Genomic DNA, 18,305 nt, shown 5'->3' on the forward strand with positions numbered 1-18,305 from the left:
TGCCAAGATGTTTATAAAGATATAACGATGTTTGAGGTTAATTCATTTTTTTAAAATCTATTAATCATTTTATTCATGATAGTTTCATTCAAAGGACTATCTCTGAAAATTATATCTTCAATGGCTGTGTGAGATTCTCCCTAGAGCAGGAAGTAATAATATCACTAAGTAACGCGTATTATAAAGATGTAAATGAAAAATTTAACTTTTATTTCTTTGGATTTCGGTTGACGATGGCGCAGTGTTGCTCCTACAGCTATATTAAATTATTATCGATATCTAAGTATCGATATTAACTCAACTGTTAAATCAATGTTAAGTAAAAGCTGTAGTCATTTTAATATTTTTTCACTAAGTCACGTTAAATATCGCTATAATTATATATAAAAAAATTTTTCGGCAATATACTGAGTGGAAATAATTCATTAACATATTTAAAATCAATTTTAGAACTAAATTTTTGCTTTCACCTGTCAAAATACCGATTAATATTTGAAATTCTTCACTTCAGCACACAGTTTTTTGAGTATCTGTTGATTTATGATCTGCTGTCTGCTGGCTATGAATTTTGTTGACAATCTGCCGTTTGAGAGATTCGTAATGTTTAATTTTTAATATTATGAATCACTTGAGCTGATGACCTGCAAGCTAGTAACGCTGAATTATTGCACTAATTTGTTGAAATAGTGTATGAGAACTATTCGTAGTTCCTATACATTACTTCAGCGTGATTTGCTTGCTGATATGTCAATAATTAGCCGTATCAGCAAAAGCTGCTATTGATTGCATACTGTATTACTCCCAATAATGCCTCAATATCTTCACAATACTACGAAGTATACAACTTTATCTCGTTATAGTAGTAGTAAAATAACGTGTTTTCAAAATTTGGCCATTTGAAGATATGTTTTCTTACGCATTTGTAATGTCGGCAAGTCTTTGCGGATTATAGGTTAAGTTCAATTAAATGAGAGCGATCGATATTGTTCAGCGAGTAGGTTTTAATAAGCTTTTTAAGTGATAAAGAGTTGACATTTTAGTAACCATATCTCTTCACATTTTTTTTCTTATACTTATCACTTCTAACATCTTGTATGTAACAACTTGAAATGTGTTTTCGTGATATGCACCTACAATCATACGACTTGATTTTGTAGTTTCTCGGTGAGGTCCTAAGGTTAGGAAGGTTGGAAAAATAACGTAGTTAAAATGAGTTATGTTCTTTTCGTAAAAATAATTACTTTGTTATTTAAAATATATATTAGCATTATCGTATTGATTTTGATTGAAGTTTAACATTAAGTTCTGCATCTTGAATTGACCGTGATCATGTTGTATGAATCATTTTCATAGGGAGTTGATTAAACTCTATTTTCACGAAATGCGCATATAAGCTTAAACCATGTTGCAATAATTTTTTTTGTTGAAAAACTGGATGCTTTCATGATCGAAACTCGGTGTCGCGTTAATGGAGTATATTCCTAACTAAGAAAAGGACTAATATATAGCTACTTCCTCTATGTAGCAGTAGTCGTACAATAAACTATATAAAAATGTAATAACGGTGGTAGTTGTGTATTCGCATTGTTTGCCGCACGACCATTTATCAGCGGGCTGGCGGGCAGTGCACTTTATTGTACGACTACTGCTACATAGCGGAAGTAGCTATATATTTGTCCTTTTCTTACTTAGGATGGACTTCCGCAAGGTAACGCCTGAATCTATTAGATATATATTCCTAATCTCATCCATCTGAAGTGCAATAAAGATTGTTGTTGTAACCAGCTATGTACTTTACACTAATACAAAGACTCTTGGTACCAAAACTGTGGAGCTGGACCTTTTTGGAATACAACATCTGCCTCCAACAGATGATTGACTAAAGTGGATAATGTAAGTAATGAATTCTAGGATATCGTCCTCGAAAGCAAACTTGGCTTTACACCAAACGAGTTAGGGACAAGGCGGTTTTTGTAGATCCGTCTATCACTCCTGATTAACAAAAATAGTGAAGTGTTTCTTTTCTATATGATAATCGCTACAACTCGGTAGATTACCTGACAATAATATACATGCATGTGAATTCTTCTCCTCGTATCTTCCATAAAGTAGACAAAATAGATTCATGCGCTGGCAATCACAGCAACTTATCCTAAAGTGGCAGGTGCAACTACGTAGAATCCGTTCCAAAGACCAAACCTCTTTTCAGAGACCAAGACTCTTTTTCGAATAACGTAAATACTCTAGTGGGTTTATTAACGTCATAACACATATGAGACGTTCCCTGTTAAACAGGGGCCTCCTCGGGAGATATCTTATATGATACGTAAGAAGCGGTCTCCATCCAGCATCTTTCGACGACCGTAATAAAGTTGTCTGTCCGCCGTCTGGGTGGACGACCTTTGCTGCTCTTGCCCGTCCACGGTCTCCACTTCAGAACCTTGTGGCCCCAGCGGGCAATTAGTTCTGCATGATATGTGGCGTAAGGGAGTGCGGAGTCGAAAGTGCCGGAATAAATTGAGCAGATTTAGAATATCACGAAAACAGGAAGATATAGACAAACAATCATATTACATTCCGTAATGCCGACACACGCGGCCGCCATTTTAGTTGCATTAGCAACGCAGACCGAGTGGGAGTTGATGTTAGGTTCTTCCAGCGCCACATAGGTAAATATTTTCGTTTCGATACTTTTTGGTCGCAATATTTTGTGTTTTTAATATAGCAGTTTTAGTATTTATATTGATCATTTATCCTAGTTTGTTATTATACAGTTTAATTTTAATGTTTTGAACCGGGTGATTTTTATATGAGAGATAAAAAATCTCACTTTATAAACGGGATAAATATGCCGTTCGTGCGAGGCTGCCAGTCCCGCATAACCAACCCTTAAGCAACCTTAATCGTTTTATTTTTGCATTTAACGTTTATTTGTGTTTACGTGGGAATTTATGAATTTATGAAAATATCCTTTGACCTGATACTTTATACTGCGCTTGTTGTTGACACAATGAGGACATACAAGCGGATAATGCAAAGGAGAAACCAGTACTCAAGATATTTTGCAAAGGGCTGCTGATGCAGTCAGTGCTCTCAAGAGCCTATCCCTTGCTGATAACAACAGAATCAGCTGATAACAACAGAAGATAAACGTACAAAATTTTCCACACCATATCTAATAAGACCGCTGCCTAAAGCTCCTCCGATTAATTGAGCACAATAAAGGACGGAATAGACAGACAACTGTTAAAATGAATTATCCGGAAAAAATGGTAATAGAAAAAGAAAGAAAGTGAAACTACAAAGTTGAGAGGAAATGGAAAAAAAAAGATAATCAAATTAAAAAAAAAACACATTAAGAGAAGAGTTTTGGAAGACGACAACGATGACAAAGATGATGGAACATGAATGGTACTGCATCACATGTACATATTATACTTATTCAAACTCTGTACCTGAAGAAAAATGGTTTGTAGGCCGAGAACGTAACCAATAGGCCGATTTGAAATGTATAGAATACGAAGAAAGCTTGACATTTGTTTATTCTAATTTCCATCAGGGGAATAACTAGTTTCTTGATTTCAAAGAATTTCAAGAAACTGAGGAAGAAAATTTATTTCTAACAGTATGTTTAAAGAGGGATTTTTTTTCTATTATAGTCCTTAGAGACTGATATTTTTAGTAAATGTTCCCGTTTCCATTAACAATAAGTACAAAGTATTGATTAAAAATATGATTTAAAAGTATCAGATAAATTGATTATTATAAAATAAAAAAAAAACTTGTAAATTCTACATTAATTTTCATTCATCTAAAACTCCTAACATTATCAACAGTACAACCGACCTCAGCGACGTCACAACTTACCCCAAAGTGGGGTTGGTAGCGCCATACCGCCGCAGTATAAAAAAATACTTTCTCTTAAAAACTATTGAAAATATACAAAATCTGTAGATAAAAATATATCTGTAGATAAAGTTTGTATTAGTAAACAACGATGATATAAGCTGTTGCTAGATGCAACGGGCACTTGTCCTATATGCGGGTGCATCTAGTAAATCCAACAGGATATTGTTTGATGAAACTCGGTCATAGGCGCAAAGTGTCCATAGGTATACATGCGCCCATAATACTACAGGCGTCAGGTTGGAATTTTTCGCATTAGTTACGTGAAACAGATTGTGTACCTATATAAATCTATAATAAAGCTGGATTTCGCTTGTCGCTTCTGGAACTAGGTTAAAAAAATTAAGAGCGACAACTGTCCGCATGAATGGATCGTGAATAGGGCTGAACAAAATACCAATAAGCCGATAACAATGTTTAAAGGTACTATAGATGTAATTGAAAGACAGAAAAAGAACTGACAAGGCATACACTTAGTTCCAAGAAGAGATATCATTGTATCAATTAAATACTGTCCTAGAGCTCTGAATACGTAATATATTGCAATATCTTAATTTAAACTTCGAAAATGATGTTGTGAGTTCGTTAAAATGCATAGTATTTGATATTAGAGTAAATAATAACAAAGCAACTGAAACTGCATGATTTAAAACTTATAATATTACTTTTTTATGATATTTATTTCCTACATGTACGCTAAATGTTAATTCTATGATATCGTTATATCTCTTGAAACTCATAAATGTTAATCCATACTTATAATCTCTTAAAAAATAAGAAAATTACTGGTCGATAACAAATATTTTTTTATAAATTTAGTTCGTTACGTTAATTAATGAAAGAAACGCTTATAGCATATTTTAGTTATCGAATTCGGAGTACAACGATGTTTGTATCAAGTGAACAAGCCGGTGCGAAGACGGTTGACTAGAATTGTCAGCCAGTTTCGTGACGGACCGCGCCGAGAACGGGTGTGTGATACAGATCTTTTGCGCTTCAAAGACATGTAAGTTGAAGCCATACGAACCATTATACCTATTGATACGCTGGAGGTTCAGCCTCATCCGCGCCTTCAATCGAACTTTTTAGGGCCGCGGCGCACTCTGCTCTAAACCAGTTTTCGATAGGACCGGTCATTAAATTATTTCCGTTACAAAAAAAGATCGTATTTTAATACAGATACAACTTAGTGTCTGTAGACAATTTCTAGTAAAAGTTTATTATTTAAGCTAAGTTAATATTTGGAAGTAAACTTTTTTAGCATTCGGAAATTTCTTTGATTTGTCTAAATAATTATTTAGTTTTAAGTATTCAATTTTAATTCTTTATTTATTTTCTAACCAGTAAGTCGCAAGATGTCGAAGAAAAGTAACTTAGAATCTGCCACGAGCAGTACTTCAAAGGGTCCATCGGAGTCCACGCCACTTATCACTAAAGGGGTAAGTACAATTAATTTACTTACTTTTAAAGTTACCTCGTGGGTTTTGATGAAAATATTTGTTATTATTATATGTATTATTAATAATAAGATTGTTTAAGGTTTTATCTTACCAATATATAAAAAAACTTAAGGAACTTCATTTTTAAAGGTTGATAATAAATAGGTCAATAATAACATCGTTCAAACCTCTAGCCAAAAATTTATTCGTATACACGAATTTTGCGGGTGCCTGTAAAAAACTGCCCTTGCATCGTCTTTCTTCTTAATTAGCTGGGAAAATGGGAACCATTTTTGATGTGGTGTATATATATACCGAAACTATTTATAATTGTAATTGACTAAAAAACAAAAGCAGCTACCAACTCACTTCTAGTGTTTGAGTTCAAATCGGCGTTATAATTTGATTTTGAACGTGATATAATAAAATATATATAAAAAGTCTTGCGGTTATATTGGCCAGAAATATGAAGCGTTCTCACGTGGGAGATTAATACAGTTTAAACATATTATTTGTATATCAAACTGAAATTGAACTAAACGGAATATATTGAATTCTAAAAAAGAAATAAAAAGTTAAATCGTACTTGTTTTTTATTCCCATCGTTTTTTATAGTTTTAATTAAATCATTAAAAATATATAATGTATAATGTAACCGCGTGGAAATCAACTGGTTTTGTAGCAGCTATTCAACTTTCGTACAGCTCTGAATTGTAATTGCTTTGCTGTTACGTAAACATTTTGAATAAAGTTGACTGACCATTAAATAATAATAACACAACGGATATTATTCGTTCTTATCCATAATCCGCAAAAACTAAAGTGTCTCATGTAAAATTGACATGTTTATAACCCGATGGTGCATTAGATGAAGGTAGTGGAATAATGCAAAAATGATAAAAAATCGCGGATACACAAAAATTACGAATCCTTTAGCAACGAGCTTCCGAAGTGAAGTTTTATTCCGCTCATTTTGCGTCGAGATTAACTTTAATCTAGCCAGACTCGAGAAATCCCAGTAGACAATAGGTGTCGTCGGCGTTCTCGTGAAGGCAACCCGGTGAAGCGAATATTTCATGAGAAGTGATCTCTTCCGGGCATGTCCTGCACAGCTAACTGTCCGTAACTTTTAACGTAAACAGATATTTGTTAACAAGATTATCACTAATCAAGGTCCCTGTCACTAGAGGCGTTCGTGGTCACGTCCGCTGGAGGAAAGTTTTGGATAGCATGATATCCTAAGCATTGCCTCCTATGCTTAACGGCATTCCTCATGGCCTGTCCATAGTTCAATGTCTTGACTCCTAGTGAGCTCCGGTATGAGAGATTTGGCCTTATCGATCGGTAGTAAGGCTCTGGTCTGTGAAAAGTATAAACCCTAAACTTTAAAATATAATTTTAACTGCTTTAAATTACATAAAATTTTTGTATAACATATACGCGATATACAGGGTGATCGCTACGTATAAGCTATATACAGGTGTATAATTTTTAAACAAGTAAACATTAGCATTTGTATGCAAAAGTGTGTAATGTAATGCTGAAATATTTGTCGTTAATTTATTTTTCTTATTGGAATGCGACAGGAAGACTTTTGGCAGTAAAAAGTCTACAGGGACAAATAGTAATACAATAATTATTTTGGAAACTACCACCACATTTTCTTACTATTTTAATATATCATTCATTATCTCTGAAACCATTGATTTTTGAATAGGGTGAACCATATATTAATTGACAGCAAAGGGGCTTTACATTAACATCTTCTAAGGTTTTTTTTTATCTATAACCTACCATTCTATATACTCGCACTATTCTTATATATCGTTCTTAGATTACAATTGGTAATATTTTGTGATACCGTCGTTCCATAAAACATGACAATTTGGACGTATCCTTTATGTATTTTGCATAATTCGCGAACAGAAAAACAGATTCTTTACGTCAACAGTCTGGATCACAAAGTATAATTTATCGACACCCATGTCTGATGACTTTTTTCTTGACATAAAGGTACAAAACAGTCTTTTTTTGTATTTTCAATTGTCTGTCTTCGAATTATTATAGTTACTTAACTTTACCCTCGTTTACGATACAATAACATGGATGTTATGGTTTAATATGTATGACTTTTGTGTTTTTTTTTTATCAAAACCTGTGCCATGCTCGACATTTCTCTATAACAATGATTATACGAAACAAGGCGGTATGAGTTTTCTAAATATCAAAAACGGAATTAAAACCAATGTGGTGATTCCAAATAGGACTGACAGCACAGACACGTGGTTTCTCACATCGGGCCTCAATGGCAAGCTCACGTGGAGAGGATTTCACTGATTTAGTGGATTGCCAAGTTAAATGGTAGTGGACAGGCTACTTAGCGCGCACAATAGATGACCGTTGGGATCTTTAGAATACGGACTTAAGATCACAGACCAACAATCAATAGGACGTCTACCTACTAAGAGGAAACACAACATTTTTAAGGTGGAGGACGATCCTGGATGCAGTCCGCTTCCAAAGCGTTCCAATTGGAAATTTGTGAGGAAGGACTGACTAACGTTCAAATCATGTGAGAATTATACTCATAATTTATTTTCATACTTTTATAATTTTTTATAGAATCCACCTGAAGACAATGGTTCTGAAAAAGTTTCTGGTCTCTCGGTTAGACAAGCAACTCTGCTGGTGGCTGGCGAGATGGCCGGCAGTGGAGTACTGGCGCTTCCTCGTGCCTTAGTTAAAACTGGTACGTATTGGTATTTTTTTAACAATGTTAAATAAATTGTGCATAGATCGGAGAGAATAGTATTATTTTATATTTTTAAAATTAAAATAAAATGATTTATACGTACATTAAAGATTAACTTTAAAAATTTACTAAGGATTGTTCAATAGACTTAAAAAACAAAACATCCGTTCCAGAATGGAAATTCAGCTATAAACAGCGATTGCGTTCAAAAGCAGTTGTTTATGATATTAGTTTACAGAAAAGTATAATTGGACTCCTAAAGCGCAATGTTTTTTCAACACTCACGTTTTGCTAAGTAAGGGTAAGCTTTAGACATGAGAATAGCCCACACAAACATAATAACAAACGTTCAATACAAAGTTCAAGGTCCATTATTATTATTCCACCTTTTTACCTGAGAGTAGAATCCTTTATTTTACCAGGCTGCGTTTATTTTAAACAAATTATCTTTTATTACTAGTTAATTGAATTCATTTTTTTTTGAATATTATATGTGTTACACTTGTGGCGTATAATATATAATAACCCTAGATAAAATTATTGTAAATAAATTTCGAATTTTTACACTATTATTATTATTTCTTATAAGATTGTAATTTTATACATTTTTATATTAATCTGGCTCTAAATTAAAACGTAAACCAAGTGTGTGTCTTAACTAACAAATTATTCTTTAGTTTTATTTCAGTCTTCCATTTTTATTGTCTTCGATTGATAAATCAATATCTCTAATGATTTTCCAAGAAATGGTCATTCATTTTTCATCAATAATTACGAAAATCATTAACTAACATGAAGATATTATTTCAAATTAATTATTAACGATAAATTGTATTGATTTGGGTGTTTAATAAAATATTTACGAATTCTTTTTATTTAACTTAATTGAAATTAGCTAAGCTATAATGTTAAACATGCCTCAGCGAACTATTTTTGCTTTTAGCGAATAAACTTGTATTGATTTGGTTGACGTTTAATGTTTTTTAGGTTTTAGAATTACTTCGCGGTGTTTTTGTTTACACTTGAGGGCGGTTTTGGTTACCTGTTTATTTTGGTTACCTGTTTATCCAGCCTTATCAAAAATGTCTGTGGCATGCACTCTCTCGCCTGTCTTTTAGTATTATGCTGCCCACTCTTTGTTCATAAAAAAATATAACATGTAAGACACACAACTACATAAATACGTGTAACGATGGATTTATTCACAACGTAATTTATAAAATGACTTTAATTTGTAAACGGTTTGTATTACATTATTAATCAAACATAAGATTAACAGCCTGTTTGAAAGTTTTGATGGTTTTGTGACAGAATTATTTAATGAAAGATTTAAAATTTATAGAAAGCTCTGCCTCAAAGTGTTTGACATGCAAAAGGTTCTACTTTCTCTTGATTTTTAAGACACACTCTTCTACCTTGATTTTTAAACAATCGTTATTTAAATTCGATTACTTTTGTTGTATAGATTTTTGTTCTATTTAATAATAAGGTTTACTTTTTGGCTTTGCGTTTTGGTTTTCATGTAAAACAAAATATCGTTATCTGCCGCAGTCCCGATCTAGTACAATATAGTTTAGGTTTACGGACAACTTTATTTGTTATGAACACACACTGAGAAGAAATGTTAAAATTAATATTAATATTAAGGCGCATAAAAAATAAAAATGTAGTTGCACATAAGTCGGTTGAAAGAATGAAATAGTTTGTACACAAATCAACCTATGCGTAATATTACACCAAGTTTAGTATTACTTTACAGCGAGTTACTATATGTTGAAATTGTTTTACTTTTTCATATTTATAAATGCTGTTTCAATAATTTAAATTCAATCTCCCTTATTTTGCTATTCGAGAAAAATCTTAACGCCTAATATTTCTATGTCAAGTTTTATGATAACATTCTAATGATTTAAACATTAGTTATTTTTTATATTTTGTCTCAACTTCTTCAACAAGTTGGATAGAGATATTAGATTAAAACAAGTCCGACAGCACTGTTATGCTAAGTAGGTAGGTGTAGCTATATCGGCATAATGACAGTATCTATAAAAATATGCCTCTTATACGTTTCGCCTCGTTCAAGTTAATAATAAATTGTTTAGCAGAAGATATACTTCAGCAATCGCGAGTAATATAATAGATATCACTAACGTCGTATTGTATTAATAAACTCTCGGTCTAATAACAGATTACAATATAATAGTCCTTATTTGTTTCGGATTTCTTATTTACAATACTTTAACACAAAGATTACGAAGTTTGACAGAATATTAAATGAAAAATGTTATAATAAGTATAAATACATTAACGATTTCTCACACCAATAGATTTCTTTACGAGATCGATCAGGAATAAGGATCCGTAGGCAAATGAGAGTAACCGATATAGCCCAGCGGATTAGCAACTTGAAGCAGCAGTAGGCAGTCCACATAACTTACATAACAAATGCGCGCTAGGGCCTCGAAGTTCTGGTGGAAGCAACAGACCGGCAAACGTAGTGTAGGATTCTTATCCACAAGGTAGATAGAAGACCTTGTAAAGGTATTCGAAAAATGTCTAATGTAGGCTGCTTTCACCTGTTATTATTAAAAATTAACATGGGAGGCCAATATATCATTGGTCACGACCTACGGCTGAAGTGGGCCTACGGATGAAGCTAACCGAATCAAGTTGCATTTAAATATACATATTTTAATTGCGATAATCTCTGACTTAGCGGTTAATACATCGGACCGCAAAGCCTCAAATATAAGGTGTACAGGCTATCAATTTTCATGTTTGCGTAGGTGTACTTTTACTATCGTTTCAACAAAGTTTTACGTCAAAGTATTCATTTCCAGGTGAAATGATTGATTTGGTCACTGTTTTTTCTATAAAATGACACAATATTGTAACATAGTTCGTTGTAGTTGTAGTTGTAACGTAGTTAGTATTGTAATGATAGTTCGTTGAATTGTTACATAAACATTAAATTTTTAACGATATTTCCGGTTAAGGATTCATATTTAAAGAGAACACATTGACTGTGCAATAATTTTAGTTTAGATTAGAACATTCTAGAAGCAGAAGTATTCAATATTAATTTGATTAAAAAAAGTTGATAGAAGCCATCAGGATATTTCATAATAATGTTTAAGCTCTTTAAAACAATTTCGAAACTCTTTACATTATTAATAATTAAAATTTTACGTATATAGTGCTAAGGTGCTATCTACATACTTTTTTACCTGTAAAGATTATTAAATTGCGCTTACTTTCCATTTTTCACCTTGTTTACTTAAAATAGATATTTCCAAAACAACACAGATTTTTACCTATATATAACCTAATAGATTCTGTTCGAAAATCCATTTATATATAAACGTTTATATACATATGTTGGAAGTAAGGTAAAGCATTGGCTTGTATATTTTTTTTGGAATAAGGATTTATTCATTCGCTTTTATTATAAACAGCTTGTTAACCCATTCATGTATTCATTGTATAAATGAATGCCAAACCATGCCTAACGCAGTTTACATTATATATTTAAATCATTGTTTCTGCTTTAATAACAATTACAGATTTGATTTATTTACTGACATTAATATCTTACGTCTCTAAGCTGTTAGTAAATAATTAAAAAGAAAATTAACAGAAATCTACCTTCGAGTTAAAAAAGCAAGTCTTAAGTAAAACGTGTTAAGTCGCACCCGATGAAGCCCCAAAGTAATTTGAGTATAATATTGCATTTTGTCCTTCACTAACATCTATAATATTCATTCGTGGACGAAACCGGACAACCTTCGGCATAATGTTTCGGTCATGTGCACGCATGGTAGATAAGCTTTATTTAATAACATTAGACTAAGAGAAATTAAAATTATTCAACATAGGCATTTAAGAATTACATTGCTACGATTGCGAATAATTTTAGAGTTTTAACGTTAGCGTTACTTGCGAATTGTATAAAAATTAAATAAATAAACGATGGATGTCATAATACATTATAAAATGCAAGACTTAAATTTAAATTTATTAGTATTAGTAGAGAAAAAATATATTAACAATCATAACATAAATTAATATGTACCTCGTAACAAAATTTGTATTTATTTATTAACAAATAAATATTTGAGAATATAAATTGTAATGATTGTTAGCAGACCTAAATAAATAAATAAATTTAAAGAAACCAATACGCTGTACCGTTTTATTTAAAGATGCATCAATTTAATAAGTATAAACATAAAATCGAACATTATAAAGGCAGATATAGAAAAATCATAAACTTATTGCATCGCATATGTCAGAACATGAACGCTGTGCATGTATATTTATAAGAAATTTAAAAGTTTTTTTATTATCTAATAAATCATAAAAAATATGGCCATTTCGAAATAATAATAAATTGAAAAAAATCCATTTTAGGCTGGATTGGAGTTCCTATCATTGTCTTAATGGCAGCGATGGCTGCGTTCAGTGGAAAGCGACTGGGCGACTGCTGGTCCATTATTGAAGGTCGCGATCCCGAAATGAGAAGCAGGAAACGAAACCCTTACGCTATCATCGCCGACCAGGCTTTGGGAAAAACATGGAGGTGGTATTCCTTATCTGATTTCTTTTCTCCTTATACTTTTTTCTATATTAACATACATTTTAAATACTTGTAAACAAATACAATAATAAAATGTCTTTTTAAGAAAAATAGTCTCTTCGGAAAAAGTTGTTAAGATGCATTCGGAAGATTTATCGTCGTGATCCTCTAATTCACAAATAAAACAAGAGCATTAAAAATAATAGTGAATATAATAATGATCTTCAGTAAATTATTGAAGTGACATTGTTTTAGACCAAAAGGATTGCATGCAATGAATTCATTACCATATAGTATTCATTGCCATCATAGTGATGACAAGCTACGACAAGTGATCTAGATGACAGTGTGATTGTGTTTTATTAAAGATTGATACCCCCCTTACAAAGATTACAAGTAATAAATAACGTAATTACTCTATAGTAAGAATTATTTTCCAAATTCGGATCATTGCATAATACGAGTAAAATAATTATTGTTTACTATCTATCCCTGTAGGTTTTATACCGACAGAAGTTATTTAAGCTGTAATTCTGTATAGTTAACACGTAATTAATTTTCAGCGCGGCTGTGTCTTTAGCGATCATCGTTTCTTTATTCGGAGCAGCTGTGGTTTACTTGCTGCTGGCAGCTCAGATAATAGAGGAGGTGTTTCTATCTCTAGTGCCTACTGTTAGTTTTTGCATCTGGTATTTGATCGTTGCGGGAGCCATGACTCCTCTTATGCTTTTCGGCACACCTAAGGATTTCTCGTAAGTATTATATCTTTTATCTCCTTCTCGGCATACTTGTCATACACGTTAACTAGCGCAATTTTTATTTCAAAAATGTTCGGAATACTACGGTCCTCGGTCTTTGATTTTTTCTTAAAACCTGTTGGTGAAATGTTGGACAGTACAAAGAATGAAATATTTAACCTTTACTTACTTAATATTGAATAAACGATTGACATTATGACAGATTACGTAATTGTAAGTATTGAATTTGTTATAAAGTGATTATAGATATAGTTATACATTTATTCACTAACCGATGATTGTGGGAACTAAACTATGCGCCGGTACCGCTTCAGAATTTTTTTTTGATTCCTTAAGGGAGGACTGTGTTCAGTTAACCACGTCCTTCGATTGAAATGCGGAACGATGGTGATTGTTTCTTTTAAAGAAAGTGTCTAAGGACATAATAAACCACATTTTACAAAGTCCACATAAACGCTAGATGTTTTGTATCCAGAATATCCATTTAACTTTAAACTTAGACTAATTCATAAGGAATTACACGTATTAATAATCGTAATTAATATGTAATAGCTCAATTAAATAATAATTAATAAAATACTTTAATGAATGTTCAATTTGTAACTAAGTTTCGTCTCTTTATGTATAAAATTGCCTCCGTTCGCTTCGAGTGTCCTGGCACCGTCTTCTGAGGGTGTAATTTCATAACATCCAACAGGAATATTCCTACAGTTTGAAGTTAGCATTAGCTTAATGGTACTTAAGATAGCGCAATGGGTCAATACATAAGTGGAAATCTCTTGTTTGTGTATAGATAGATAGATTAGAAAAGAAGACCGCTTAACAAAGTTAACACAATGGCCCATATATTTGAATAAAGCAGACTATTATGGCAGAGATGGCATGGAAAGAAGTAATAAAATTAACGGTGGAATCTTGAATATATTTGTTACTCGTGGGAGTACACTTCTACATATTAAAATTTCCTAACATTTAGCTCCTTGTATGATAATATTTATAATACATAATCTTGTTCTTAATTTACTCTCGGATGAATAATTAAACATATGCGAATCTCGCATACTATTAAGATATAGAGAATATTGGATAAAACTGGTCCTCCAGGTAAAAAAATACATCCTAATATCAATTTATCAGAGTTTTTAAGTTATTGCTAAAGATATATTAATATTGAGATTTAAAAATAATAATATATTCACAGCTTTGTCTAAACCTATGATTTTATTAATAGATCTAAAATGTTAATTACGGTAAGGTAATAAATAGATTATTTTATTTTATTTTAATACCATGGAATTACGCAAAAGTCCACTTAAAAGATGAAAATGTCAGTTTTAAAAATATTTTTTCACACAAGTTTTTAAATCAGAACCCTAGAATTCATAACTAAAACTTGGCAAATACAAATGTGCTATACTTTCTACGCTTTTATATTTATTTTAAAAACGACGATTAGTCGTCTCTTGATACCTTATTTGAATATTTTTTTGCTGCTTCTTATTTTTATGTAATTAATAAATTATATAATGAATCAATTAAAACGAACAACTCAAAATGAATACTGTTAATACACTTTCATGTTTATTGGTTTTGTGGGTGTATGTAGATATGTTGGTGAATTAACTAAATTTTCATTGTGTTTGGTACAAAAAATGTTTGTTTATTCGTGTATATATACCGAAACGCATGGATTTTCACTTAATTTCTAGTTTTTGTCGATACTGTTTTTTAAATCAATTACTAGTTAATCAACGTAATTGCTTGTACAAATTTTTACCAGAACATGAATTTATAACCGATATAGTATCACAATTAGCGGCTCTATTTCTTTGCTTAAAATATTCAATTCGAAATCTACGATTAAAACGATATAAACAATTTCATTGCAGGTTTATAGGAGTGGTGGCATTCTTTTCGACCTTCATCGCGTGTATTCTCTACATCATCCAAATGATTAACGACTCAAAACCGTTTGTATTCCGCTGGGGTATCCACGGTTTCCAGGACTTCTTCCTTGCTTTCGGAACTATCATGTTTGCCTTTGGAGGCGCGTCCACTTTCCCTACTATCCAAAATGACATGGTTGACAAGAAGAAGTTTAGTAAAAGCGTTCACTACAGCTTCTTAGGTAAGAAAAATAGCGAAATAAAGTATTATTTGTGTTTTTTTCACTAATAAATCAAAAATTATCATGCGAAACGTTCAGTGGTAATACAAGATTGAATATTGGTGCCTTATACATATGTTACATAGCAATTGCGTTCGTCACCTTTGGATATTACATCTCTTAATAAATTAATATTTACGTGATTTTGAGGCTATGTATATATATATATATATATATATATATATATATATATATATATATATATATATATATAACTTAAAACTGAAATATAACCCTTTGTCCACTGTTTATTATTAATTTGGATGCATCAAGTGTAAAAGTAACATTTCATGTCAGGAGATAGGATACTATAAATTAATCTTTTATTAACATAAACTTAATCCATACTTAAAAAGACAGGACAATAAAGCGATTCAAATAGGCTGTTGTTTTTGTAACGTGATAAAAATGTTATATAAGTTAACACAATTATAGACGTTTTTTACTGTTTGCAGCTATCCTTGCTTTGTACCTGCCGATTGCGATAGCTGGGTATACTGTATACGGCGAGTCTGTGGCGCCCAACGTGGCCGGCTCTCTTTCTGCCACTCCACTAACTCTTGTAGGAAACATCTTCATGTCCATCCACCTTCTCTCCGCTTTCATTATTATCATCAATCCCGTTTGTCAAGAAATGGAGGAACTGTACAATATCCCTAGAGGTAAAAACACGTACGAACACGTTTGACATGCGAACTTTAAACTTAAATATATTTTTGTTTTAAAACTAATATATTTTCAGAATCTATTGGTTACCGCATGCTGGTTCGTGTATCCATAATGGCTGCGATCATGTTCCTTGGCGAAAGCGTACCTCGTTTCTACACCATTCTGGCACTGGTGGGCGGAACGACAATCGCATTACTGACTTTCGTGCTGCCTTCATACTGCTATCTTAGCCTTACTAACCAACCTCCTCAACAGGGACAGCCCGCTGTGTAAGTTGTACAAATTCATAAATACGAATACAAAAGCCTGCACGACGAATAAATACAAATATTTAATATATTTATAAAATTTTACTATTCGTAGTTTATTTAAAACAGTTCATCTGTGAAAATACTACTAAATTGCAACGACTTCAAATGCCTCGTACTGAAATTATTAAATCATATCCTATTAAGACAAGTTTCAAACCAAATTAAGTTGTTATTGGCTGGAAGTATCACTATTAGGTAAATGACATGTTCATTTGTCATATCACAGTATAGTTTTAAAAAATGATTAACTTGATTAACTGAAGTTTGTTGAAACAGGTTGTCCAAATAAGCCCAATTTATATAAAAGAGGTATTGAATTCTGGGAGATAATTACTAATGAATAATTAATAAACGATTTTTTAAAATTTCTTCATGTAATCTGAGTATATATTTGAAGAAAACAAAAGTTTTCGTCGTTGCGTAAGAACTTCAAGAGAAGAAAAGCTAAATAACAATAGTTTCCAAAAGATGGCGTTATTTGATATTTTACATTTGAAATAAATATATATAGACAATTGAAAAAAAAAATGGTTGATTTCTTTTTTAAAAATATAGTATACAGTGTTGTTACGAAATCATTATTAGGAAATGGATGTTGTGAATGTTACTTTTTATTTTCAATATATATATTTTTATTATGGAATATTTTTTAAGATGTATATGCCATTTTTATATTTTTGTTATGCTTACAGAGAGGCGGAAGGTTGGATGAAGTTGATATGTTGGGAGATAATAGTAATGGGGGTACTAGGTGGGGCCGCGGCTACGTTTTCTGCTATAAGCGCCATCTTCAGCACTTCTCAGGCAACTCCGTGTTATTTGAAGTAGATTTGTCTTATGCACGTTAGTTCATAATGCTTCCGCTTGGAGACTAAAGTATTATAAATTAATACTTTAAGTCTTTTGTTAGCTTTTTAGGCATTACTTTAATATTGTTAACATGTTAGTGTTTTAACAACTTTGCCATAATGTTATCATGTAATTTTTTTTTGGCTTTTTTAGCTATGAAAAGCCAAAAGGTAATTTAAGTTCTTAATTTTTAGAATAAGGTTTGATTTTAGCATTTAATTACACTTTGCTTTGACTTTTTTCTAAAGTCACTTGATTTATTTTAATAATAAAGCATTTATAATCTTTGATTGCAATAAAAGTAGATTCTTGTAATTATTTGTTTTATTTTACAACTTCTGATGCTATAAGGTTTGTATTTAATTTAAATACAATACATATATTCCTTAAATTTTAACTTGCTAAGACTGACGAAAGAAGCTGGTAGCAGGCCGCTTTCAACAGGTCTTGGAAATCTATGGAGGTTGAAGTGGATGTCCTGCCACTGAAAATAATTTTCTTATAATTTATTAATGATATAAATATAATAATATTTATATCATTAATAGTAATTTATGAATGATAATAATAATCACACTATAAACATATCGTAATTTACATTATAAAAGTAAAATGGTACGAGAAACGTGCTGAAAAAATTACTTTACAGAAAAATTCCATCCTAAGCCATTCAAATCGACATCTGCGTTTCTAATTTTCGATCAATGAAAAATTAAATTATTTATAGAAATTACAAGGCATATAATAGCCTAGCGGTGAAGAATAAACGTACGTTTTATGACTTTTGATGGTAGATTGATTCTTCGACGAAGTAAGTTAAGTAAGTACCTATACTCCTTTGGCAAGACCCTTTTAACTCAAAAAAATTCAAAAGAAGT

At 31.7% G+C, this 18,305-nt stretch overlaps 1 protein-coding gene across 1 annotated transcript; it reads left to right on the forward strand.

Moving 5' to 3' along the window:
* The first annotated feature begins 4,859 nt into the window (after positions 1–4,859).
* Positions 4,860–17,693, forward strand: LOC137918895 (uncharacterized). Its single transcript, XM_068761830.1, has 9 exons — positions 4,860–4,912; positions 5,251–5,345; positions 7,968–8,094; positions 12,508–12,676; positions 13,237–13,425; positions 15,321–15,559; positions 16,054–16,260; positions 16,341–16,536; positions 17,271–17,693. Exons 2-9 carry the CDS (start codon positions 5,262–5,264, stop codon positions 17,404–17,406), a joined length of 1,347 nt encoding a protein of 448 aa, XP_068617931.1. The 5' UTR covers positions 4,860–4,912; positions 5,251–5,261; the 3' UTR covers positions 17,407–17,693.
* Positions 17,694–18,305: the final 612 nt, after the last annotated feature.

Source organism: Battus philenor, unplaced genomic scaffold (assembly GCF_028537555.1).
Source record: "Battus philenor isolate CCGP_79_NKW_IND1 unplaced genomic scaffold, ilBatPhil1.0.hap1 SCAF_1, whole genome shotgun sequence".
Lineage (NCBI taxonomy): Eukaryota > Metazoa > Arthropoda > Insecta > Lepidoptera > Papilionidae > Battus > Battus philenor.

Excerpts from the sequence above, each read along its gene's own strand:
- LOC137918895 (XM_068761830.1), top strand. The coding sequence starts at position 5,262 with ATGTCGAAGAAAAGTAACTTAGAATCTGCCACGAGCAGTACTTCAAAG. Across the intron at positions 8,095-12,507 it reads TCGTGCCTTAGTTAAAACTG|GCTGGATTGGAGTTCCTATC; the intron begins GTACGTATTGGT and ends AATCCATTTTAG. Across the intron at positions 16,261-16,340 it reads ACTGTACAATATCCCTAGAG|AATCTATTGGTTACCGCATG; the intron begins GTAAAAACACGT and ends ATATATTTTCAG.